The sequence below is a fragment of the Lissotriton helveticus genome, chromosome 4_1, assembly GCF_964261635.1.
Source record: "Lissotriton helveticus chromosome 4_1, aLisHel1.1, whole genome shotgun sequence".
Lineage (NCBI taxonomy): Eukaryota > Metazoa > Chordata > Amphibia > Caudata > Salamandridae > Lissotriton > Lissotriton helveticus.
Window position 1 is genome coordinate 98,489,130 of NC_136063.1, and position 27,409 is coordinate 98,516,538.

Here is a 27,409-nt window from a genome sequence, read left to right on the forward strand (position 1 = left end):
AATCAACATTTGTATAGCGCACTACTCACCCAGTAGAGTCTCAAGGTGCTGGGGTGGAGGGGTTCGTTACTGCTCGAAAAGCCAGGTCTTGAGTTGTTTCCTGAAGGCGAGGTGGTCCTGGGTCAGCCGTAGGTGGATGGGGAGGGAGTTCCATGTCTTGGCCACCAGGTAGGAGAAGGATCTTCATCCAGCGGTGGCTCTGCGAATGCGTGGTACGGCGGCGAAGGCGAGGCTGGCAAATCGTAGCTGGCGGGTGGGTGTGTAGAAAGTAAGGTGGCTGTTGAGGTACTTCGGGCCCATGTCGTGGAGAGCCTTGCGTGCGTGGGTGAGGAGTCTGAACGTGATCCTCTTGTTGACAGGGAGCCAGTGCAGGTCTCTCAGGTGGGTCGAGATGTGGCTGCGGCGAGGGATGTCCAGGATGAGTCGTGCGGAGGCGTTCTGTATGCGCTGGAGTCTTTTCTGTAGTTTGGCAGTGGTTCCCGCGTAGAGGGTGTTCCCGTAGTCCAGTCGGCTGGTGACGAGTGCCTAGGTGACTGTCTTCCTGGTTTCAGTGGGGATTCATCAGAAGATCTTACGGAGCATGCGCAGGGTGTTGAAGCACGATAACGATACGGCGTTGACTTGTCTGGTCATTGAGAGGGAGGAGTCCAGGATGAAGCCCAGGTTTCGTGCGTGGTCCGTTGGCTTGGGGGTGGTGCCCAGGGCAGGGGGCCACCAGGAGTTGTTGTCCGATAGGGTGACAGGAAGACTTAAGTCCGCCCGCCATCCTAATCAGGCCAATAGTTTTTTATTCCTGTTGATTAAATCTGTCATCTAAATAGACTCCTAAATATTTATAGCTTGTAACTGCTTCTAGTATCTTACCATCCAAGCAGATTTTATGTTTACGGTCAGGTCGATTTTGGATCAGTTGGTTTTGGACTTAGTTGTATTGATTACCAGTTTGTTGGTTGTGACATAATCCTGCAATTATGTTGGCTCCTTCTGGAGGCCTACTTGTGTTAGGCTCATTAATACCACATCATTAGCATATGAAAGATGTGACAGGGTTTATTTGCCCAGTTGGGTCGATGAGAGTTGATGCGGTCGAACCTTTGTACAAGATCAGATATAAACAAGTTAAATATGGGGGCCAGTACAAATCCTTGCTTAAACCTCCTATTTGTTCAAACCTTCACTTTATTGCTCTCCTTCACACGCAGCTGATATATTTCAACTTGCTTGGGGATCTTCACAAAGGGTGACTTCACCAAGCTGCAGTAGTGAGTCTCTACACTTGTTATGCTCTGTTGTTTGCCGCACCTATTCCTTCTTCCTTAAAAGATGAGGCAAGACTTTCCCTGGCATACTTTCTCCTTTTTCTGTACTATCGGGAACTGTTCCCTCAAGTTTGCCTACCTAATTTTGATGTGTGTAATCTTTTGACTGTGAAGTTTATCCATACATCGAGTCTTGCTTCGCTGATTAACATAACTTTTTAAAGTGTACACGTTATTTTTCAAATACTGTAGTCTCTGTTTGGGAAGTTCAATCTAATTTTTTTATCTGCAAGACTTTATATGCTGATTCGCATAGCCCTTTCTTTGGTTCAACATTATAGCCCAGTAGTTCTGCTGTGGTTTTGAAACTTAAGGTGTTTACTGCTAATATTTCTACTCTGATTTGCCCAGCTTTATTCATGCAGTATTCATGTTCCTAACTTAAGTGTTTCCTGCTGATATGTCTACCCTGATTCGCACAGCCTCCTACATACAGTATTCCTGTTCCTCATTTTGTGAATTGCGATTGTCTTCTGGCTAACTGTATTTTCTTGCAACTTTTGGAATACCATGGCCACTCCTACAACCAACATTACCGTCAATGCACCAAAAGAGTTTATGTGCATTCCGGGTGATCCTCCTGTTCCCTTGTTCCAATGGAAGAAGTACTTTATGAATTACTTAATGACCATTGACCATGCTAATAAGTTGTCCGGTGAAAGGAAAAAAAGGTTTATTAATGCACAGTTTAGGACTGGAAAGTTCATGAATCGACAGTCAGATGAAAAATATATTGTTTATGGTGGTGAAAATCTTTTTAATCAAGCCTTTAGACATTTAGAAAACTACTTCTCTCCTAAAGATTGTATTGGTGTAACCCATTTTAAGTTATTTCAAAGTAAACAGCTTAAAAATGAAACAATTGCTCATTTTGTTACAGCTCTTCAAAATCTTGCAAACAATTGCAGAATTCGTGTTATTCAAGAAGAGTGAATAGGAGACCAAGTTGTCATGCATGCTTTCGATTCTTCCATACAAGACAGATTATGGGTTAATGGTGACATCCCTCTTAAAGATGTTGTGGCTATTGCTAGGAAAGCTGAATTGTCTGGTAGGTGTGCCAAAGCCCTTAAAAAAGAGAACCTTGTTAATAAGCAACAGGAAACTGTTGCCAGGGTTCTCTCTAACAAAACTAAGGTCATCTTTTCCGGCAGTTCATCTGTTAAAAGAGATGTAAGTTCCATTCATAAAGAACTCAGATGCTCCCGGTGTGACAGTAGCTACCATCTCACCAACCATAAGAAATGTCCAGCCATCTAACAAAAATGCACTCTATGTGGGAAGATCGATCATTTCAGCCGAGTTTGTCACACTAAAAAACCTAACAGAGACAAAGTCAAGTGCATTGTGGAGGGTCTTTTATCCTCCCCCAATGAAGTTTGTGATGATGAAGCCTGTATTGCTTTAAGTTCTATGGACAATGTTGCCCTCTATATCTCTCAAAAAAATATTCTAACAAACGCCTGTGTTTAATATTCATGGGAGGAGTTAATGTACACATTGCAGCTGATTCATGTTCTCCTTTCACCATCGTTAATGAAGCTGTATGGTCCAATAAATTGGTTGAAAAATGTGGTCCTTAAATGCTTCAAACTGATATTGCTCCGGAAAGCTTCACTGGGGAATCTGTTGATTTACTTGGTTTTAGGTACCTTATCCTTAGGTTCAAGAACAGAAGGGTACTTTGCAAACTTTATATTCCTAAGAAGGGTCCTTCTGCTCTTGGGTAGAAAGATCACAGGAAACATAAGAGTATTCTTAATTCAAATGGCATTGAACAAGTTCTGGTCCTAGATGAAGGTGAATGCTTAGACAAGACTGTAATGATTTTCCTGGTATTTTCTCTGGTATGTTGGGCAGATTGGAAGGTTTCGAACACCAGATTTACCTCAAACCCAATGTTCCTTCCACAGTCCACAAACTACGCAATATTCCTTTTTCTGTTAGGGATGAGGTGGAAAAGGAGTTGGGTAGGTTTGTCAAAGATGGTGTAATTGAACCTAATGAATCTTCCCAATGGGTTTCGCAGGTGGTCGTTGCTAGGAAGGCCAACAGAAAGCTTAGGTTATGAATTGACTTGCAACATCTAAATGCTAATATTTTGATAGACCAGTTTCCTCTTCCAAATATTAATAAAATGTTTACCAAAACCAGAGGCATGGACATCTTCTCCATCATGGACATTTCCCAAGCCTACCACCAAATTCCTCTTTCTACTGATTGTAAAAATCTCACTGCCTTCATTTCACACATTGGTTGTTTTCAATACACCAGGATGCCGATTGGCTTAGCCTCTGCAGCCGCTGTTTTCCAGCGTTTAATGCACAAGATTTTTGGTCATCTGGATGATGTTCTCATCTTCCAAGATGACTTTCTCATCATGGGCAGGAATTTATTTATTTATTTATTTTTATTTGTGGTATTTGTAGAGCGCAACACTCATCCCAGGGGATATCAAGGCGCTTATACCAGTACTGAGACTACTGCTACTAGGAATAGTAATGATCACAAAACTAAACTTCTTCATTTACTTTTTCTCTTAAACAAATGTGGACTAACTACAATTTTGAAGTGCAAGCTTGCTGCTAATGGAGTGAGTTATCTTGGTCATGAGATCAGCGCTGTTGGCATTCATCCTATAGCTAAACTGGTTACTGCCATTACTGATGCCCCCAGTCCCAAAAATAAGGATGAAGTTAAATCCTTTTTGGGACTTGTTGGGTTATTTTCTTAGTTTGTACAAAACCTTTCAAGCAGAACTTTTCATATTAGGCAACTACTTAAGTTCAAGTCCGGTTTTGTGTGGTCTGCTTTGTGTCAAGAAGAATTTTCTGACATTAAATACGCCATCTCTTCAGCTCCTGCCCTCCAAGGTTTTGACCCTTGTGGAAAAAAATATAATCACCACTACTTGTATCGGTGCTGTTCTTTCACAGGTTAATGAAAAGGGTTATGAATCTATTGTTGCATATGCCTCTAGGTCCTTGTCTCCTGCAGAGCGCAAAAACGCTGGTTTTGAATGTAAGGCACTCACTTGTGCTTGGCCTTTAGAGCATTTTCGCACCTTTGTTTGGGGCAATGAAGTTACCATTAAATGTGATCACAAACCTTTAGCTAAAATGTGGTCCAATGTTGGTATGGTCAACATTTCTGCCAGATTAGGACGCATATCCATGCGTATATTAGATTTTCTCTACAAAGTGGAATACTTACCTGGTAAGAAGAATGCTGTTGCTAATTTTCTTGCATGTTTGTCTGTCCAGACGGTCGAGAACCAGGATGATCTTATGGATAGTGTTCTGGTTGCCATGGTTGTGGGACCATGGTTAAGATTCTTTTTGTAATAAGAGGTGAATGAGTCTTTGACCAAAGACGAGTATTTAAAGAAAGTTTTGGAATTTGTGTGCAATGATTGGCATTGCAAAATGGATATTAAAGATTTAAAAGCTTTTTGGGAGGTCTGGGATGAGTTATCAGGTGGCGAAGCTGAAAGGGGGCTTGCAACTGGCTCATGTAGTTCACACATTGAGTCATCAGCGTGTTCACATGCATGTTGAAGGGAATTTGTTGGCTGATGAAGCCAAGTATGAACTGCTGCCATTGCCACAATCCCTCGTTCTACCATGAGGCTAGATGGATCAATCATGATAGCTGTCAACGCCTCACATAACAGCTCTGCCTTGCCCACGTTTTTTCCACTCAAGTACTCCTACAAGTTAGATGCACAAGACATTCTGTATGCTCAAATTCCAGGAGTGGGGGATAAAGTAATACCAAACAGGGATCACAGATTAGGATTAATTCTAGCTGCACATGAGGATTTGCGTTCTGCAGTGCTATTGGTGACCAGGTCTCTCAAAAAAGACCAAGAACTTTGTTCTCAAGTGTGACATCTGTCAGCAGATGAAAGGTTCCACCGTGGCATGTCCACCTCAAAACCGCTACTTATATCAGACAGACCTCTTGCTTGTGTCTATTTGGATCACTGCGGTCCCTACAATATTACGGGGCTTACAAGTACATCTTGGTGGCAGTTGATTCATGCTCTAGATTCTTGTGGGTTTGGCCTCAGGGCTCGACTGGCGCCTGAACTGTTATAAATGATTTGTGAGTCCTCATTGGGACTTACGCATTTGACACATTACATTCAGACTGTGGTCCTGTGTTTAGCTCTCTGGCTTACAAAGAAGACAAGGGAAGATTGGGTGGGCTTGGGGTACTCCTCTCTGTATCATCCCAAGGGAAATTTGATTGTGGAGAAGAAGACCCGTGACTTAAAGCAATCCTCCACAGCTAAGGTCTTAGGCTTGGGTGGCAGTTGGGTCAATCTCCTATATGGGGTCCAGAGGGCACTAAACAACATGCCACGAAAATCCCTAGGGGGCGCACCCTATATGAGGTCCTGTTTGGGATAGGAATATGGGTATCTGACCCTGATAGTGGCGGCACAGTGGCAGATGAAAAAGCATTTGACATCAGTGATTATTATTGGGTGTTTTACAGGAGCTACAGGGTAAACGCATAATGATCGTTACACCTGTACCTGCCTTAGAGGCAGTGAGGAAAGCAAGCATTCCCAATTCTAAAGCTTTACATCTGAGATGGATACAATGGGTTAATTCTCTTGCTGCAACAGACGTTGAATACGTTTTTGATCCGTACTTGAAGACACAAGAATTCCTACAATACGAACACGAATGTCCTATGCCGACCGAGATTCTGCCTCTAGAACATTACGGATGTATAATCGATACAGACAGATCAGCACAACCCGCAATTGAGGGTAAACAAGCCTATAGTGCTGCATGCACGATTGTGAAAGGTCGCTGGCGCGAAGGTAAATTTAGACCTATGGTCACTAAAACTCAATTACTCGGAGACTGTACAGCTCAGCGAGCTGAACTACAGGCTTTCAAGATGGCGCTGGATAATACCGATCGCGAATTCCCCATACTCATAGTGTGCAATTCGTATTACTGCGTCCAGTCTTACAATGAATATCTGCAGAACTGGGTTCAAAACAGTTTCAAAGACGCAAAAGGTGGCGCAATTAAGCATAACATGCTTTGCAAACAAGTAGTTCTTTTGCAAAAGGAACTACATAAGACTCACATGATCCATACACTGAGTCATCAGCGTGATGGCATTCACGTTGCAGGGAATTCATTGGCTGATGAGGCAGCTGTGCAAATGGCTTCCGTAGCTCCATTCTCTCGGTCAAAAATAAAAACAGATAGCGAAATAATGCAAGCTGTCACTGCTACAGTTAAAGGCAGTGGTAAGACACTCCCGAAAGGCTTTCAAGTAAAGCACTCATTTGTAACTGATGCAAATAATGTTCCTTTTGCTCGAATCCCTGGAGTGGGGAATAGGGCAATTCCAAACATGGAACACAGGTTAGGACCGATCTTAGCAGCACACGAAGGACTGGCATCTGCTCACGCAAAAATTTCCGCCACAATATCATTATTAAAACAAAGATATTGGTGGCTGCGCATGAGGAAACAAACTAGAAACTATGTCCTAGAATGTGAAACATGCCAAAAAATAAAAGTTTCAACAGTGAAAAGACCTGCAGAGACACCCCTCCTGATTTCAGATAAACCACTAGCGTGTGTTTACCTGGACCACTGGGGTCCTTACAAGGGGATGGAAACTATAAATATATCATGGTCGCAGTGGATTCCTACACAAGATTCATTTGGATGTGGCCCTAGCGCTCGGCTGACGCCAGAACTGTTATAAAGGATTTGCGAGTCTTTATCGGCACATACGCAATCGGCACGCTACATTCTTACCAGGGTCCTGCGTTTAGCTCTCGAGCTTTCAAAGAGGCGATGGATAGCTTGGGCGTTACATTGCGGTATTCTAGTCCCTTCCATCCTCAGGGTAATGCGGTTGTGGAAAGAAAAAACCGTGACATAAAGCAATCAATAACTAAGATATTAGGTTCGGGTGATGGGTGGATCAAACATCTAATAAGTGTCCAACGAAGTCTTACTAATCTGCCAAGAAATTCTCTTGGTTGAATCACTTCATATGAACTTCTGTTTGGTACTAGAATGATAATCGAAGACCTCGATTGTCAAACTTCAGTGGTGGAGGAAAAACCCCTTGATGTCAAAGATCGTTTGGCTGTATTACAGGACTTAAATGAAACAAGAAGTCTGAGTAACACAATACAGAAGAAAACAACCACTGAAGAAAGACCTGTCTGAATTCCAAAGATTGGGTATCTAGTCAGAGAAGATCGCGGTAAAGAAGGAATTTGGGCCTTCTTACAGAAAAGCAGTACCTGTCTTAGCTATCCACGGTACAAGATCAGTATTACTGCCGCCCCTTGCTGGTAAAAGGGAGAACAGAGTTGTGTCCATCGACCTGGTCAAACCACATCATGTGGCTGATAATAAGTAGTAGGTCAAGTGGACTCCCAAGTAGTAGCAGACAACCAAATCTGGCTACAATCTTAGAGGTTCAAACTGAAAGACATCACTTTTGATAAACCTACAGTACAAAAAGAAGGACTATGCAAAAAATACATGGAACTTGTGCCTCTGGATACCCAAATAACAGGTCGTCAAGAAACACCTGTCTACAATGATATAGCATCTGACTACACCAACATGGCAAAAAAAGAAACAGCTCCAGCATTTTCAAGTAATCCAAATGCTATCCCAACAATTGACAGAACTGCCTCTGGCTATTTTATCAACTTTGATACAGTTTTCGAGGATACCAGTGAACCTGAAAATACGCCAGCAAATAAAACTTTCAAAGAAAAAATAACATAACTCTTTCATCTGATTGAAAAAACATATCTAGTTACACCATGGGTTGAATTTTGGATTGTGTTAGGTGTACTTTTCCTCCTGCTCTGGCTCATACTGGTATTAAGCTTGGGAAGGATGATAGATGGAAAATATAGTACAATGGACACAGCAAGTAAGAAAATAAACTTGGTCCTGAAACCCCACAAATCATCTCATCGTGAAAGATGAGACCTGTCATCAGTAAACATCACAGCCATTCCTATACCTGGTGGTATAGCATGGGACAGGACTGATTGAGACATCTATGGCCCGGTGGAACTGTTGAGGATTCTACACCAGTTTAAGGTTTCTTTCACTGACTTTGTATCACCCAGCACATTTTCTGATGGGACTTTGAGACTGTTAACAACATGATGAAAGATTTAGAAAAGTCAGCTAAATTTACAGAACACGACTACCTAGAAGGTTCATCAGATTATGAACAAATGTATTGTTTCAATCACTATGGTCACCATTATTTGCACAAATCTGCAAACCCTAGAAATGTGCTTAATTACAATCAATGGGAACATTGTCCAACACTGCCAAAAGGCAGCTCAAAACATTTCATGGAAAATGTCCATACTTCTCAGGTTTTAATGTTACAAATCCAGAAACGTTTTATTTTAAAAACATAAATAAGACAGGAATGAAAACTATGTTGACAAATACTAAACAAATTTATTCTGCAAACTTTTATGCTCAGCTGTCTACATTAGGTTTTGACTTTTGGAAAGACGACATTGAAACAAAAACTATCTAGGGCACGAAAGAGTGGCAGGTGCAAGGTTTAGAAGCTTTATTCAGAGCCTGCATCATCTCAGAACAAATAATGTTTTTAAATGACACTGTTCAACAAACATCGTGTCTTGGCCTGGCTAAGATAAAATATTTAAACAAACCGTCTATACCTAAACCCACATCTGACAGTTATGACACTACAGAAGAGGAGATAGACGTACCCTATATTTTTCAACAAAACAGTACTAATCCTGATTGGAAAAAATGGTTAATCTGGCCCACGGACACTAATAACTGTCAAGATAGATTCCTGAACAAAACACAAGGGTTCACAGTGAATAGGCCAGATCCAAGATACTCCCAGAGACAACATCCAGGGATAGTAACTACTTACAGTGTAGGAAAGCTATTCCTCAAATGGCTTCAGAAATCTACACTTCCAGAAATTAAACAACAATTATCTTTACTTAAAGAAGGCAATGATCTGCGAGATTTCTTAATGGGGCCTCGCAAACCACGTCAAAAATGTTTCATATACGCCGGTATATCTGCTGCTTACAATGAAGCATGGAAAATAACGCAAATGGAAACTGCAGAAAGAATACGAGAAATTGATCGTATTAATTTAGAGAAAAGCCTCTCTGTAGTGGACAATGGGTTAACAACTCTGTCCTCCAGAATTTATTCTTTGGACAGCATCGTATCCTCTGCAATTGACATAATGGGGTTAGACTTGCTAATGTTACAACATGGCCAGTCTCAATTACGTTCTATAATGCTGCTAGGCTGGACGTTACAAAATCTCCGTTTAGGCTACGTGCCATGGCGTCTAATCAATACCACGTCATTGTTTACTGTATTTAACCTTAATCTCTTTGGCACAAAGAGGAGCAGACTATACGGTGCTGAGCATTGAAAAACTGGAAAGATTACCATTAACAGTTTCTGAGAAGCCTGTCATTGAATGGATAATACATGGCACCATCACGATACCAGTGATGACTTTCCAATTTCAGTATTGTCTACAGCATATAACAGGCGGCCTGTATGAAAGGTTGGGTAAAGAATACATTAAGTCGACCTGGGATTTACCCTACACACACAAGTGTTGGAATGGGGGACAGGAGGTATTCCTTAGTGGTAAAAATTGTAAGAACTCACTAAGTGGTACACTTTTGTGCCAAGGTATTAATTTACACGGAGCCTGCGAAGGTTCTGCAAATAACCTGTCTTGCCACCTGCACGGTTCACCCTCCACAGTGATAGAACCAATTGTAAGGCAGCTATCCAATGGCAGTTACGTTATGCTCAAGGATCAGAGCTGTTGTGGCATGTTGCCAGGAAAAGCTTATCTGGTTAGTGTGTCATCCAGGGTCACTTGTTGTATGCAAGTATTGTATCCAAAAAGTGAGACATAAAGGGAGACGGCATTATGGCCTTCACTGAATATCTCTTCTATACCAATTGATACTTTAAGCAGAACGAAAGTCATTCTTTTACAGAAAAATGTGCCACTGACCTCGTCTAGAGAAACATATGATCTGCAAGTTGCAAGGACATCCGCAGAGATACATACATTATTATCAACAAACTGCCCAGTACATTTCGCAGAAATGTTAAGTCAAATCTTAAACATGTCTGATACCAGTGGCATCGCACATGTATTTAAGACGCTTTTTTCTTGACTGTTAGCACCATTTGAAGCAGTCCTCTGCATTTTTCCGAAGTTCGTGCACTCTGTGTTCGGCGGCCTGCCTCTCATCTTGGGACTCGTAGCAGGAATTCTAATTGTATTCCTTCTTTTCCGATATGGCAAGTCCAGTCACCAACGATATCCAGACTACCATGAGGTATCGTGGGAGAATTACACAGATTCTTGGCTTGGCTCGTTTAAGGGATCTGAACACAACTTGGTTCCTTTCGTTCAGACCAATCTGGCAAGATTGCATCTTACCTGTTCTACGATGCCTGCTTTGCGGAGAGGAATGCGTGTTGGACATTTGTCTTACACTTCCATCAGTCCAGCCATCGGATGTTGACGCTTTGCGAGGTCCGGTAACGACTCATGCATTGTGTTGCCCCCAACGGCTGCCAAATCTGATGACGGCATTCATTGAGATCTCACCGGCAAGTCTAACTGAGGGTGAGATACTTGACGTCACAGGCGCGCAGGTACCATCTACTGGGGACATTGCCAATGCTTCAAATGCTGATGGCGATGATCCTCATCTATGCACATTTGACCTGCTAACTGAAGTGGTTCCACTTTCACCTACTATGGTAGACGGTTTCTTTGCCAGCCTAGACGATCTGATGTTTTCTCGTGACACTGAGAATAACTTTTGATTCATGCACACAGCGTTCCCTGAACTCTGAAATTCGGCCTTCATTTTTTAAAACAAACCCATCTACAAATTGAACTTTATCTTTATCCAAAACAGAACTTTTGGCACAGAGTTGTCTGCTTAAAGTAGAACTATTCTTAGAGAACATGATTTCTTTTGAAAACTTCCTAAATGACAATATTTTGCTTCAACCTCGAAACAAAACAGTTTAAATATTATGCTATGGGGTGGTCTTGGAATTTTTTTTTCTGTATCTTAAATACACGTTTCATTAATGTAATTTTGTTTTTCATTAATGATGGAATGTATGCTCTCATGTTATGCTTCATATCAGTCGAGACCTATTTTTTCATACAGTTTATACTCATTTCACCTGAACAAACCTTTCAAATTCAAAATTGTATTTTGGGTGGGATTGTTAACACTTGCTTTAGATATGTTCAGTGCTTATAGCTTTAGTTTTATTGAACTTAATATCGTGGAGTGGGTGTTGCATAGGAATCTAGGACCCTAGTGTAATTTTCCCGATTCATGCCCATATATAGGTATAAATTACCCGATCCTTATATAGGCATAGAAATCATTACCATATATAGTTTCGCGAATCAACAACGATTTCTCAGAGAAACCCGCCTTCAGCAGCTATGGACTTCCCCTTGCCTGAATACTAATTTATCTAGGATATCATGGAGGGTTCAAGGAACAAAGTCTTTGATGATGTTATTATGTCCAATCATACGTCAAACTCTGCGCCTTCAAGGTATAAAAATGCCTACATTTGCCCAGACAAACACACGGTGGTTTGGAGCAGATCGACTATCTACTTGCCCGACGCCCTGCTGCAGCAAGTGCCGAAGGAAGCCGACCCTCCAGCTGACGCACTGAGAGACGCTGTCTTTTCTCCAGCCGAGAAATCCAGCTCCAGTGTTTCCAGGCTACCCTTGCGGGTTGCTGGGAAATTGAGTCCTGTGAGACCTCCGTCATTCTAAAACCAAGATACGGAGCTGATTACACCCTTAGATCATTCTTGGAATAGATTCTTGGCAGAAAAATACTAAAACCTAAGCTACACTTCACTTACTTCTTCCCTCGTACTAGACCTATGTTAGGTACACCGGGGTAGGCGTATTTTAGAAGCACCAGTTGAGTACTTTTAGTCATCATTTATCACTGTATGTATTTTATGTATTCTATAATATTTTATATGGCTTAAAAAACATACCATGCTTTTACAGTACTACTTTATAATACTTTTCGTATTTTATGCCTTGTACTTTATAACCAGTATTATGATTGTAGCAGTACATTTCTGATGCTTGAGAAAGAAGACTGTTCAATAAATACTTTTTTATTGAAAAAGCCCGTCTCTCTATTTTCTCAGCACCTCTGGTGAAACGAAGCATGCACGATTGACTGAGTAAAATAGCTATCTATTGTTTCCGCGACTCTAGAGATAGATTTGTTATTCTTGGGAAACAAAGTTGTCAAGTGTATGTGGTTTTCAGAAACTAATCCCTTCTTGTGAATTCAAGAAAGCTTCTAGTGACCTCTGAGCTAGCTGGCACTCACAATTGAGTTTAATATATTCGGTAGAGACCTAGTCGACCTCAGTCCTACGTCTAAACTGCAGGATATATTATTCCAATGCGCAGAGCCTAATGGGAATATAGGAACTACACTACATGGCACCCAACGTTTGGTAAGGCGATAATTTAATGCTAGATACTAGAGTAACTCAGTTGTGCTTTTCACACAGACCCCTTTTTCCCGTAAAATACTCCAATAGACGTCTGGAGTGAGTTAAAGGAAAATATCCTCTAAAACTGAGTAGGACGATAAATTCTATGTATTAGTTTTTAGTTTGTTCAACGTTGAAGGATACAGTGTTCCAAAATATTGTGCACCGTGACCTAATCTTTGTTTCCTTGAAACTTGTTCTTCAAAAACTTCCATTCGACAAAATGTCGGATAGTGAAGAGGAAAGACGTAGAGTTGCAACAGCAGCTCAAGCGGTTTTAGATGACAGAAATCTCCTACAAAATGACCTGTATGCTATACTGATCCGGGTCAATGTAAGAAAAAGTATAACTTACAAGCTCATGAACAATGGAGTATCATCGAGAGGTGGTTAATTAATCTTTGTTATAGAGGCACATAATTATCAGCAGACAGAGGTGTTCTATTCATGGATTCAGTTCCCTGCAGCAGATGCAGGAACACACGAGTTTCACTACTACAAAGTGGAGGAACCTCCAGCGGAATAGGTTCCTTATGAGGACGTTGAAATTCCATTAACTTACCAAGAGCATCAGCTCTGGTTTAAAGGCGCCCTACAACATCAAAATCACATAGCAAGGCTCTCCAGGCCCGTTTTCGGATTGAGAGACAAGAAAAATATATCACAAATCTTACAATAAGTAACATACTGTGCTGGTTTGGCACCAGAAGATTGTGGCCCTGTTATTGTTCAGAAATAATTTTGTATCCAATATATCTCTTACACAATATGGCTCCATTGCAGTTAATCACATATAATCTACACCCACAAGAGGGATATGTTTATATATAATATTTATGCCAAAATATGTATGTTAGATGATATTATCAGGCACACCCACTTCAACTCCTACTAAATAATATTGACACAAGAGCTAGCACAATAACTACCTACTCAGTCTATTTGTTAAGAATTCTAACAGCTAAATTTGTACATGCATGTGTTCCTTCTACTGTGTCAGTATTTTTGAGTTGTTCTTCCAAGTGCTAAACAATTCATTCTTTGAAAAAATAGCAGCTGTGTACTGTGTACTTCGCAAAACAGTGCTCAGGTCCGTAAGAAGTATTGTCTCACCAGTCTTGTTTGAAAACTCCCCTTCGGCACACGGCACGCAGTTGAAACAGCAGGTGGGTCTCCCTTCTATTGGAGCCTTTCGGTACCCAGGGGTGCAGCTCTCACTACAGACAGAGTGAGGAATCTGTAAGGAAAGAGGGAATAAAATAAGAGATGAAGATTGTCTGAAAGTCTGAGCTGAAGGCCCAGGAGTGGCTCTGACTACAGACAGAGTGTGGAATCTGTGAATAAAAAGGGAATACATGAAGAGATTAGATGTCAAGTCCGAACTGAGGGCCCAATGACATCTTTCACTGTTAACAGATCAAGGGATCTGTGGGGAAAGAGGGAATAAAAGAGATTAGATGTAAAGTTTGAGCTGATGGTCCAGGGGGCAGCGCTCACTGTAGACAGAGTGAGGATTCTTTGAAGAAAAAAGGAAAATCGGACTGTGTTATATTTCATATCGGTACCCTCTTATAGGTCCAGGGAACATCGTATGCATTCCCTACATCAGCTCCCGTTATTTCACATGAACAAGCCTTATAAGGACCTAATTCCAAATAAGGACAGAATGCCTTACAAGGGCATCACGCCTTACAAGGTCTGCAGCCTTTTATGGACTAACCTTTTACCTAGTTCTATGACGAGGGTGGGTTCTGCCTGATCGATATTGCTAAGACGTCATCCTTAGCACATATGAATAATTGATGAGTACACTCTCCAGGAGGTACACTTCACTTCTCCCATCGACACACAAGGTTTAATCCCCAACGTCATCCTCATACTGAACAATGGGTAACATATGCACATGGACTGTATAAATAAAGCACCTCTTGCTTTCAGTAGGCAGGAGGGAACCAAGACTTCATGGCTGACACACTTTTCAGAGATGCTTCAGCTCCGGCATGCCATCGCTCCAGCTGACAGTGGTCTGACGAACCCTTGCGGGGTGTCCAGCTCAAGTCCAGGACGAAGTCCCACACTCTCACTATTCAGGTATGGGGGTTCGACTAAAGCCTCGCAAGATTCTTGGTTCTTAGGCTATTAGGCTTAGACTCTATAGCTATTCCAAAAAGGAGCCAAGAGGGAAAAGGGAGTAACAGGGTTGCCCTCCACTCAAAAACCATCAAATTAAAAAAAACTCTGTCCCTTAGACGTTAGTAATTGGTATATTTTTTCTCTTCGCAATAGAGAGGCCAAATGTCAGTTTCTACTATTGCACCACCAAACTTCACCAATTTTAATCTTAAGGTGTGATCACATATATCGTCCAAAATTGTTAAAAAAGACAAGAGGGGTTCCTTGTGAAATTTCAAAGAGACAGTCAGGATGAACACACAACTGATGTCAGCGCCCACAATTTGCGCAGTACATCAGCAGTTAATTAGTGACCTATACACCACACCCAGACATTGACACAATGCCAGGTGATAAGCTACCTGTTCAAATGAAAGAGTTGATAAAACTTTACAGGGACATAACACACTTTGTCTTAAGGAGACTTGCGGTCCAACCAATTGTAATTAGACCAAATGCTGCTCCTACACAGTAGAATGACTACATCACGGTGGAAACACCAGACCCGGGTTAAGCGTCCCACATAGGTTACATGAGGTACACTCCGGCTGGAGGGGGGAAAGCCCAGGAAAGTAAAAGCTCTTTTATGGAAGAACTCATCATCTGGTTATGACATTCTGTTAGCAAGATTGGCCGCCCGCATTCGTAATGGAGTGCCCCAGGGGAGAAAGTATTATTTTCCCCGCATTTTCCAACTATGTTGCTGTTCATTTAAAACATGCTTATGCGCTAGCTCTAGCTCCAGTACTGTACAAAAATCACACTGGGTGGGATGAGAACTCAACCTACAACGTGTTCCCATTAAAAGTTTCACCTGATGCTCAAAGGCAATATCCAATAAAGCAAGAAGCTAAAAAACAGGTCAGGGAGAACTTAGAACAACTTGAATACCAAGGGGTCATTGAAAAATGTACCTCTCCAATGAAGAATCCTTTGTTTCCTGTCTCTAAACTGGACAATACATATTGTGTAGTTTTAGAGTACAGACATTTAAACTCATGCACAAAGACATTTGCTGTCCAAAATGCACATAGTGGCGCATTAATGAATAACATTTTGCGCAAAAAATACAAAACCACTCTTGATAACTCACAAGGATTTTTCTGCCAAAATATAGCACTTGAAAGAGGGTATCAGACTGCATTCAGTGCATTAGGGTCACAGAATAATTCTGTCGTTTAGCAAAAGGGTATAAAACAGCCCAGGTGTATTTTCAGGAAGAGTAACACAGTTACTTCAAAAGTTTGATGAAGAAGCGTTGTCCTATGAGGATGATATTTATCTGACAGACGACAACTAAGTGAGGCACTTGACCAGGGTAGGCACCATTTTTATGGGATTTGCCACAGAGGGCCACAAATTCAATTTAAAAATATTTAAAATAACCCACCTCACTGTCATATTTTTGCGATACGAACTGTCAATTGAAAGAAAAAGTCTGGCAGCTAACCTTTTAGAAAAGTGTGCACTGCTTCAGTTTCCAAAATCATTAACAAATTTACAATCAGTATTAGTGTTCCTAAATTTTTGCAGGACATACATTTTAGATTACACATGAAGGGTAAAACCTTTCTATGACTTAATAAAACCTGACTTTTCAGCCAGAGATTGGACACAAGAACATACTAATATTATTTGTTTACCCCAGTAAGACACAATTGCTTCCGAACACTAACATACATAAACGTACGCCAGTTAGTGATCCGAATGATCAGGGTCAATTGCAGGTACACTTATTTGACCCATAATGAAGGAGAAGCTGTACCAATTGCTTACAAATCTCACCTGTACACAAATGCAGAAATGTGTTTCACTTCAACGGAAAAAATCCTGACAGCAGTTAAGACTGCTGTAGCAAGAGAAAGAGCACTGGCTCAGGGGAAACGCATCATTGTCGTAACTCCGATACCATCTTTAGAAGCTGTTACAAAAGCCAGCATCCAAAATGCGAAAGCATTACATACTAGATGTATAGAATGGGCTAATTCCCTTACTGCAACAGATGTTGACTACAGATTTGTGCTCAAGTTTAAAAACAGAAGCATGACGCAATACGAACAAGAATATCCTCTACCAAATGAAATCTTGCCTCTAGAACAGTATGAATATATTATCTATACTGACGGATCTGCGCAACCGGCCATTGGAAGTAAGCAGCAATATTTTTCAGTGTGTGCTTTCATTAAAGGTCGCATGCATGATGGCAAGTTCCATCCTAGTTGTACAAAAACGCAATATCTAGGAGACTGCATGGCTCAGTTGACAGAATTAAAGGCACTGATACTGGAACTTGTAAATATGGATCACTAATTACCCACACTAATCGTATGTGATTCCTTTTACTGTGTTCAGTCGTACACTGAGTAATTACAGTGTTGGGAACAAAACAGTTTTAAAGATGCAAAAGGTGGCACAATTAAGCATAAAATGCTATGGGAACAGGTAGCGGAATTGAAAGCCAAGATACTGAGGACAGACGTGATTCATACACTGAGTCATCAATGTGATGGCGTGCACATTGAAGGCATTTCATTGGCTGATGAAGCTGAAAGGGGGCTGTATGCACTGCTCCCGTATTTGTTCTGACTCATTCAAAAACGAGAATAGATGGAGATATAATTGTAGCTGTCATCGCATCACGCAAAGGCAGCACAGCAGTACCTAGAACATTTCCTCTCAAATACTCCTAAAAGTTAGATGCATAAAACATTCCAGTTTGCTCAGATTACTGGAGTGGGGGATGGAGGAATACCAAATATGGATCATAGGCAAGGGTTAATATTAGCTGCACACAAGGGTTTGGGCTCCGCGCACACAGGCGCTACAGTGACTATTTCCTTCCTGACACAGCGCTATTGGTGGCCAGAGTTAACTAAGCAAACTAAAGACTATTGGGCATATTAGCAAGAACCTTGTTAAAATTATCGCTGTTTTAGTGACAGGAAACTGCCGCTAAAATGGCAATAACGGGCTTGCTAATATACGTTATAGAATTCCAATAGAAGCCCAGGTTAGATGTGCAGGACATCTAACCTGCAAAAAAGAACAAGTGATGGACTGAATGTGGATCAATGTCACACACTCCCCCAGTCAAAAGATCTGGGCCCAAATCCATCGTTTTTTTGCACTCCACACCACCCTGGGTCAGATAATGGCTTTATGCAAATCAGCTCTGACCCTGTTGCCCCATGGGAACAGTCCAGTCCGAACTACAACAGCCATATCTTTCCCAGACCGGAATCAAGCATCCGAGGACCGGACCGGTTTCGAGGTAACACCTCTCTTCAGCCCGGCTAGCTTGACTCCAAGTGGTGTGGAGTGCCTGGGACCCACGTCTGGGCATCCCCAGCGCACTTAGGGCGGCAATTGCAAAAAAGAACAAGTGATGGACTGAATGTGGATCAATGTCACACACTCCCCCAGTCAAAAGATCTGGGCCCAAATCCATCGTTTTTTTGCACTCCACACCACCCTGGGTCAGATAATGGCTTTATGCAAATCAGCTCTGACCCTGTTGCCCCATGGGAACAGTCCAGTCCGAACTACAACAGCCATATCTTTCCCAGACCGGAATCAAGCATCCGAGGACCGGACCGGTTTCGAGGTAACACCTCTCTTCAGCCGGGCTAGCTTGACTCCAAGTGGTGTGGAGTGCCTGGGACCCACGTCTGGGCATCCCCAGCGCACTTAGGGCGGCAATTGCAAAAAAGAACAAGTGATGGACTGAATGTGGATCAATGTCACACACTCCCCCAGTCAAAAGATCTGGGCCCAAATCCATCGTTTTTTTGCACTCCACACCACCCTGGGTCAGATAATGGCTTTATGCAAATCAGCTCTGACCCTGTTGCCCCATGGGAACAGTCCAGTCCGAACTACAACAGCCATATCTTTCCCAGACCGGAATCAAGCATCCGAGGACCGGACCGGTTTCGAGGTAACACCTCTCTTCAGCCCGGCTAGCTTGACTCCAAGTGGTGTGGAGTGCCTGGGACCCACGTCTGGGCATCCCCAGCGCACTTAGGGCGGCAATTGCAAAAAAGAACAAGTGAAGGACTGAATGTGGATCAATGTCACACACTCCCCCAGTCAAAAGATCTGGGCCCAAATCCATCGTTTTTTTGCACTCCACACCACCCTGGGTCAGATAATGGCTTTATGCAAATCAGCTCTGACCCTGTTGCCCCATGGGAACAGTCCAGTCCGAACTACAACAGCCATATCTTTCCCAGACCGGAATCAAGCATCCGAGGACCGGACCGGTTTCGAGGTAACACCTCTCTTCAGCCCGGCTAGCTTGACTCCAAGTGGTGTGGAGTGCCTGGGACCCACGTCTGGGCATCCCCAGCGCACTTAGGGCGGCAATTGCAAAAAAGAACAAGTGATGGACTGAATGTGGATCAATGTCACACACTCCCCCAGTCAAAAGATCTGGGCCCAAATCCATCGTTTTTTTGCACTCCACACCACCCTGGGTCAGATAATGGCTTTATGCAAATCAGCTCTGACCCTGTTGCCCCATGGGAACAGTCCAGTCCGAACTACAACAGCCATATCTTTCCCAGACCGGAATCAAGCATCCGAGGACCGGACCGGTTTCGAGGTAACACCTCTCTTCAGCCCGGCTAGCTTGACTCCAAGTGGTGTGGAGTGCCTGGGACCCACGTCTGGGCATCCCCAGCGCACTTAGGGCGGCAATTGCAAAAAAGAACAAGTGATGGACAATTTGATCCACATTCAGTCCATCACATTTGTTGTTTTTTGCAATTGCCGCCCTAAGTGCGCTGGGGATGCCCAGACGTGGGTCCCAGGCACTCCACACCACTTGGAGTCAAGCTAGCCGGGCTGAAGAGAGGTGTTACTTCGAAACCGGTCCGGTCCTCGGATGCTTGATTCCGGTCTGGGAAAGATATGGCTGTTGTAGTTCGGACTGGACTGTTCCCATGGGGCAACATGGTCAGAGCTGATTTGCATAAAGCCATTATCTGACCCAGGGTGGTGTGGAGTGCAAAAAAACGATGGATTTGGGCCCAGATCTTTTGACTGGGGGAGTGTGTGACATTGATCCACATTCAGTCCATCACTTGTTGTTTTTTGCAATTGCCGCCCTAAGTGCGCTGGGGATGCCCAGACGTGGGTCCCAGGCACTCCACACCACTTGGAGTCAAGCTAGCCGGGCTGAAGAGAGGTGTTACCTCGAAACCGGTCCGGTCCTCGGATGCTTGATTCCGGTCTGGGAAAGATATGGCTGTTGTAGTTCGGACTGGACTGTTCCCATGGGGCAACATGGTCAGAGCTGATTTGCATAAAGCCATTATCTGACCCAGGGTGGTGTGGAGTGCAAAAAAACGATGGATTTGGGCCCAGATCTTTTGACTGGGGGAGTGTGTGACATTGATCCACATTCAGTCCATCACTTGTTGTTTTTTGCAATTGCCGGACATCTAACCTGGGCTTCTATCGGAATGTTTAAAACGAATATTAGCAAGCCCATTTTCGCCGTTTTAGTCGCAGTTTCCTGCTGCTAAAATGGCAATAATTTTAACAAGGTTCTTGCTAATATGCCCCTCTGTCTTGAAATGCGACATCTGCCAAAAGATGAAAGCCTCCACTGTTGCAGGCCCCGCACAGACGTCATTACTAAAGTCAGACAAACCTCTTGACTGAGTGTCTTGGACCACTGAGGCACCTTACGAATGGAGGGGCTCACAGGTATATCATGGTAGCAGTGGAATCATGCTCAAGATTCCTATGGGTATGGCTTCAGCGTTCTGCTGACGCTCAAACTGTTATAAAAATGTGCGAGTCTTTATCAGGACATACGCAATTAGCGTGTTACATTCTGACCTCAGACCTGCGTTTAGATCTCGGGCTTGCAAAGAGGCCATGAAAGGAATAGGCATAGCATTGCCGTTCTCATCTTTGTACCATCCTGAGGGAAATTTGGTTGTGGAGAGAAAAAAACAGGACTTAAAGCAATCTTTAACAGCTAGAGTACTAGGCAAGGGTGGTAGTTGGGGCACACCTGTTTATGGGGTAAAGTGGGCATTAAACAACCAGCCAAGAAGCTCTCTAGGGGGTGTAACTCCATAGGAGGTCCTCTTTTTGGACACAAATGCGGGTACCTGATCTTGATTGTAAAGGCGCAGTGGTGGATTAAAAACCATTGATATCCATGATCGTTAGGCTGTTTTTCAGAATCTAAAGAAGTTCAGGATAAAAAAAGCAATGTCCTTCTAAAGGAGACCCCGACTGAGGAAGTCAAGGTAGTCACGCTAAGACCTGTCTGGATCCTAAAAGTCGGGGATTTGGTCCGTGAGAAAATTGTGAATAAAAATGAATTTGGAGCCTCTTACAGAAAACCTGTAGCAATCCTTCCAGTACATGGAACAAGAATTGTGCTGTTACCGCCTCTTGCCCGAAAAAAGGAGAAAACATTTGTCTCAATTGACTTAATCAAACCACACTATGTGGCCAATACTAAACAGTAGGCCTAGTGGACTCCACTATAGCAGACACCCTCCTCTAGCTACAATCCAAGAGGTTCAAACAGAAAGACTCATCAGGTTTGAAGAGCCACCTGTAAGAAATGAATAACAATGCTGTGGAACTTGTTCCACTTGAACCAGATATTCAAATTCAAAATAAATATCTGAATAATTCACAAGTTGGAATTAGACCTAATGCAGACGTCTACATCCAAATGCCTCGCGGATGGGAGACAACCATTTCAACTAATCCCGATGCAATACCTACAATTGCTCAAACTGCTTCTGGCTATTTCATTAACTTTGATATGTTTTCACTGGATCCAAGCGAGCCTGAAACGACGCTATCAAAAACACCCTTTAACCAAGAATTAAAGAACTTTCTTCTTTTTCTTCAAAGGACAAACCTGGTATCACCGTGGATTTAAATTTCTGTGATAATGTTTTTTCTTCTCTGGCTTGGTTTAGTATTGACTTTTAGTATGCTTATTAATCGACTCTATCATCAACAAGATTCCACAGCCCAAAAGGTCATCATCCTCCTGAAGCCACACACATCATCACATCGTGAACAAAGAGTCTTGTCATCAGGGAACGTCACAGTTGTTCCTATACCTGATGGTATTGTATGGGATAAGGTTGATTTTAACATATTTGGACCGACCAAAATTAATCATGTATTTAAAATCTCATTAAGTGATTTCATTACCTCAAGTACATTTGTGTACCATCAGTGGGAACATTGCCCAACACCACCAAAGGTTTGCATATTTTTCAGGGTTTAAGACCACAGATCCAGTCTCATTTTATCATTAGGTTGCGCCAACATCAGCGATGAAAATGATGTTGACCAACACGAAACAGATTTACTCTGCTTCCTTTTTGGCACAATTGTCTGAACAGCGTTTCAACTTCTGGCATGACAAAATTGACAAGAATTCGATTTGGGGGTCAAGGGACTGGCAAGTCCAGGGTACAGAGTCACTATTTAGAGCATGCCTCATTCTACAGCAGATGATCTTTTTGAATTAAACTGTGCAACAGACATCCGGTCTTTGAATAGCCACAATGAAGGATCTGAACACTCCAAGGTTTCCAACACCAACACATGGGTGGCAGAATTCTTCTACAAAGTAAGGGGTAAGAGTTAATGACATGCTAAAGTACAATAGAACAGACCCCAATTGGAAGGAGTGGGCAGTTTGGCCCTAAGACACAAACACATGTCATAAACATTTCCTGCACATCACCGAGGTACTTAGTTTACACAGGTCAGACCCACGATATGTACAGAGAGAACATCCAGGGGTAGTGACATCCTATAGTGTTGGGCAGCTGTGCCTAGAATGACTAGAAACCTCAACACTTGCAGAAGTGAAACAACACTTATCTTTACTCACACAAGACATGGATCTTAGGGACTTTTTACTAGGACCCAAGAAACAACATCAAAAACATTTCATATGTGCAGGCATTTATGCTGCCTATATTGAAATTGTATTGTATGAGCATTTTTAAAGGGTTCTGTAACCCTACGGGCATCCTGGCACTGTTACGCCTAAGTTACTGATTCAAGGTGCTGTGCCTTAAACTAAGGAGGTTATGCTCTGGGAAAGAGCCAAGTCTTGATTTGTTACGGAACAGCATCAGATCCTGTATCTGTCTCCATTTGGGGGGAAGGCTGTTCCAGAGGTGGGCCTCTGCCACTCCAAACGTCCCCCCCCCATAGTTACCCTCTTTATTTTGGGAATGATCATCAGATTAGCTGATAAGGAGCGGAGTGTACGAATTGGGGTGTACCATCCGAACATCTTCTGTATAGGTTTGGGGCCCAGTCTGTGTAGGGCCTTGAACACTAAACAAAGGGACTTAAACTGTACCCTTTGAGCCACCGGGAGCCAGTGCAAATCTGCCAAAGCCTGAGTGGAAGATGACCGGCTTGGTCTTTTAGGGCAAGTTTTGCTGCGGCCGCCTGGATTCTCTGGAGTCTCTTCAGCAGATATTTTTGGGGACTCCAGGAGCAGAGCATTACAGTAGTTCAGGCGACTCATGTTGACACTCCTGACCACTGATGTTCTAGCCTAAGTGGGTAGTACTTGCACCATTAGAGACAATGGGGTTACCCAGTAATGTACAGAACCTGGGGAATATACGATAAACGAGCAATGGTTCTGCTACCAATCCTCTCACAGAAAGTTTTACTGATCAACTTAAATAACCTTTTGTCATGGGCTATTCAGTCAAAAAATGAAAAAAGGAATTTACTCCAAATGGATTGGTTGTCAATCCCAAAGAAAGAGAGTTCTCCCAAATATGTCAAATAGTCAACAATTATTTATATTGATACTATAGTGTATACACACATATATGAAAATAACATATACATGTAAAAAGTAATCACATATATAAATTACAACACATTACAAACATTTATAGCGTGAAAAAGATTGTGACATAAATATACAAACAAATCACATCACATTACAATATACATAAATAATACAATTTACATATACGAAAAACAACTTCGTGTCACGTCCAAATCCTAATTGTGAGTCATGCGTCAGAATATCAGAGTTGAATTACTCGGTCTCTTGTTCAACACTGACTGGGACATTTAATCTATCAAGCACTTCGACGTTTCGACCCCTCGTTATCTGGCATAGACTTGGTATGTCACTCTGGGGTCTTCATTAGGACTAAACAAAAGTGCGTGTAACCGTTAAAGATATGAATCTGGCGTCTCTTATATACAATGTCAAAAGTGGGTTCTCGAACGTGAACTCCATCTTCCTTGACCTCCTTATGTGTTTGACCTAGGTCCAGGTCTCAAATCAAGGGCATTTTAATCCCATTCTTCTCCATTTCGAACAAAAGGATAAACAATTATCTAATTAATAGTCAGTATCCTCCCACCTTGTATAATCCCCCAGGGTAATTATGGGTAAATCTTTTTACTCCATCATCAATTCAATAACTGGCTTTGTACTTTCAAAAGATACGTGGTGTATTACTCCTCATACAGTCAACGAACCAATGCCAGATAAACCAAACTCGGGCGCACAGATGCTTACTCCGAGAGCTCAAACGCGTTCAGCCACCACCTAGAATGCCACGTTCTAGGTGGCGGCTGAAGTACACACCAGGGGAAACATCCTTAACAACGAAGTATAAAGTACGACTTACCTGAACAACGAAGTCCTAACCACGAGAAATCCTGAACAACGACGTTCTAAACCACGAAGTCCTAAACCACGACATTTCCCGGACTGCAATGTTAAACTATGCTATCACGTCACTCATCTCCGCCCCACCCCTTAAACCTGGAAACGGAAGAGAGGCAAACTGGATGACTGCCAATCACGACTGAAGAGCCAAAATGCCTGGCGCATGAGAGAAATGCCCGGATTCTGCCAGCTCAAATGCATGTTTCTTCTCTTGTTTTGTTCCTGGGTACGTGCTGTGTGCCCAGCTGTGGTCTCACTATGGTGCGTGAATAAAAATGCCTCAGATTTTGAAGAGATAGCGCGCTATTCTTCTTGAATTAGGTAATACATCTCCCCCACCCCCATCATGACACTTGAATGGAAGTATCAGGCTGACGGGCTCAGAGGAAAGTAGGGAAGCAGCCAGCCTAAATGATGGCAGCATGCAAACACCACAAGTCTGTCCTCCTCCCCATCCATACTTTTATAGCGACTTTCAAGTAGGAACAGCCTTGCAATACATGTTCCAAATATTTTCTGTAGAATACTTTTCACACTCTACAGAAAAGTCAAGTCTGCAGCTGTTATCTGAATTGCTCTCCTTCGACCAGGGTGCACGCAATACGGCATCACTCTGCTCCGATGCTAAGCCAGGCGCACTTATAGCCGAGTCCCTTTTTTTATTAACACATACGAGCAATTGATGAACAATATTCAACAAGCTAATATTATTATTTTCGGGTGCCTTTAAAGTTGCCAACTGCTGGTTTGACTACTTTTTTTAGTTTAATGAGAAAACATTACGAAGAAGTATTGTTATTAGAATAGTGCCATCTAATGGCCAGTCACGAAATATTTTTTTTTCGTGGTTTAGGAAGTCGTTGAAAAAAACAGTAGTGCTTTAGAATAGCTCGTTGTTCAGCTTTCGTGGTTAAGAAAGTCGTGGTTTAGGAAGTAGTTATTTAGTCATACATTCCACACCAGCTGTAGGCAATGAGCAATCACATCTATGCACTAAATCTGTATTTGTAAAGTGCGAACTACTCACCTTTACATGTCTCAAGGCGCTGGCGCTCATCGTGGAAATTAAGTGAGCTATTGCCCAGAGTCACATGGTGCTGAGCTACCGCCGGTGTCAGGGAAAGAATTGTGAACCCAGTGCTCCAAAGGCAGCTGCCAAGGCCGCTGCACCACACCTCTCTTGACGTGCTATGTGAGGTATTACAATGTTTGTCCCCTGCTGTAGCAGGCAGCCATAATGTCATGTCTCCCAGCCAGGATTTAATCTAAATTTGGCTCACCATGTGCTGGGAACTAATATGGAACTTTTTCCTTCCCTTTCATTTTTCTCAAAATTATTTTTTTTCAAATTGACCCATTCTATCTCAAAGCATGGCCTTCTAAGTACACTTGCAGTAGTTCAACTTGTGTGATCGAACTCGTTTAGAACTGTGATTTGCGGGAACTTTACAACAATGTCAAACATTACCAAATGACGTTTTCCTTGTTTTTTAAACTGTTTTAAAAAGATTTTTTAATGATATGCACTGACACTGTTATAAATGTGTATTTCAAGAATGTGTATTATTATTGTTAAGTATAAGGTAGAGTGGGTGTTATATCTCATACCGGTACCCTCTTATAGGTCCAGGGAACATGGTACACTTTCCCTACATCAGCGTTCGTTATTTCGTTAGATCGATCCTTATAAGGACATAACTCCAAATAAGGACAGACTGCCTTACAAGGACATCACACCCTACAAGGTCTGCAGCCTTTTATGGACTAAACCTTTCACCTAGTTCTATGACTAGGGTGGGTTCTGCCCGATCGATATTGCTAAGACATCATCCTTAGCACATATGAATAATTGATGAGTACACACTCCAGGAGGTACACTACACCTCTCCCATCGACGCACAAGGTTTAATTCCAAACCCCATCCTCATACTGAACAATGGGCAACATCCCCACATGGACTGTATAAATCAAGCACCTCTTGCTATCTGTAGGCAGGAGGGAACCGAAACTACGAGGCCGACACACTGACCAGAGATGCTGCGGCTCCGGCATGCCATTGCTCCAGCTGACAATGGTCTGACGATCCCTTGTGGGGTGTCCAGCTCAATTCCAGGATGAAGTCCCACACTCTCACCATTCAGTTATGGGGGTTAAACTGAAGCCTAGCGGGATTCTTGGCTCTTAGGTTCTTAGGCTCTCTAGCACCTTCTCACATGCGAGGTACACTTAGGTGCTGCTTGACAGGCATCTTAGGAGTACTCACTTTATTTCATAAATGCATTCTATATTCATCTATGTGTTCATGACTATTGCAAAATGGTAGAACAATACTATTTCTTTTTGTTCACTGTACTGTTGGCTCTATATCTCTCCTACTGTGTCACAGTTTACATAAGAAGAACAACGGTACAATAAATTCTTATTGTAAACATGCCCAACTGTTCTGTGTATCTCTCTGAGAGCAAAACAAGCAAGTACGAGTGACTGGGTGAAAAGTAGTATATTATTTCCATGAGTCTGAGGTTATTGTGTTCTAAGGTTGCCAAAAACAAATCTCTCTGATAACAGGA

The 27,409-nt window shown here is 42.4% G+C and overlaps 1 protein-coding gene across 1 annotated transcript in view; it reads right to left on the reverse strand.

Annotated features, from left to right (window-relative positions):
- LOC144827946 (vomeronasal type-2 receptor 26-like) overlaps window positions 1–23,663 on the reverse strand; it is a 41,867-nt gene extending 18,204 nt beyond the window's left edge. The window contains exons 1-2 of the mRNA XM_078686110.1: window positions 23,493–23,663; window positions 14,066–14,189 (exon numbers count right to left, since the gene is read on the reverse strand). Of these exons, the coding sequence (XP_078542236.1) occupies window positions 14,066–14,189; window positions 23,493–23,663 (295 nt within the window). The remainder of the gene's footprint in view (window positions 1–14,065; window positions 14,190–23,492) is intronic.
- Between the last annotated feature and the right edge of the window lie 3,746 nt (window positions 23,664–27,409).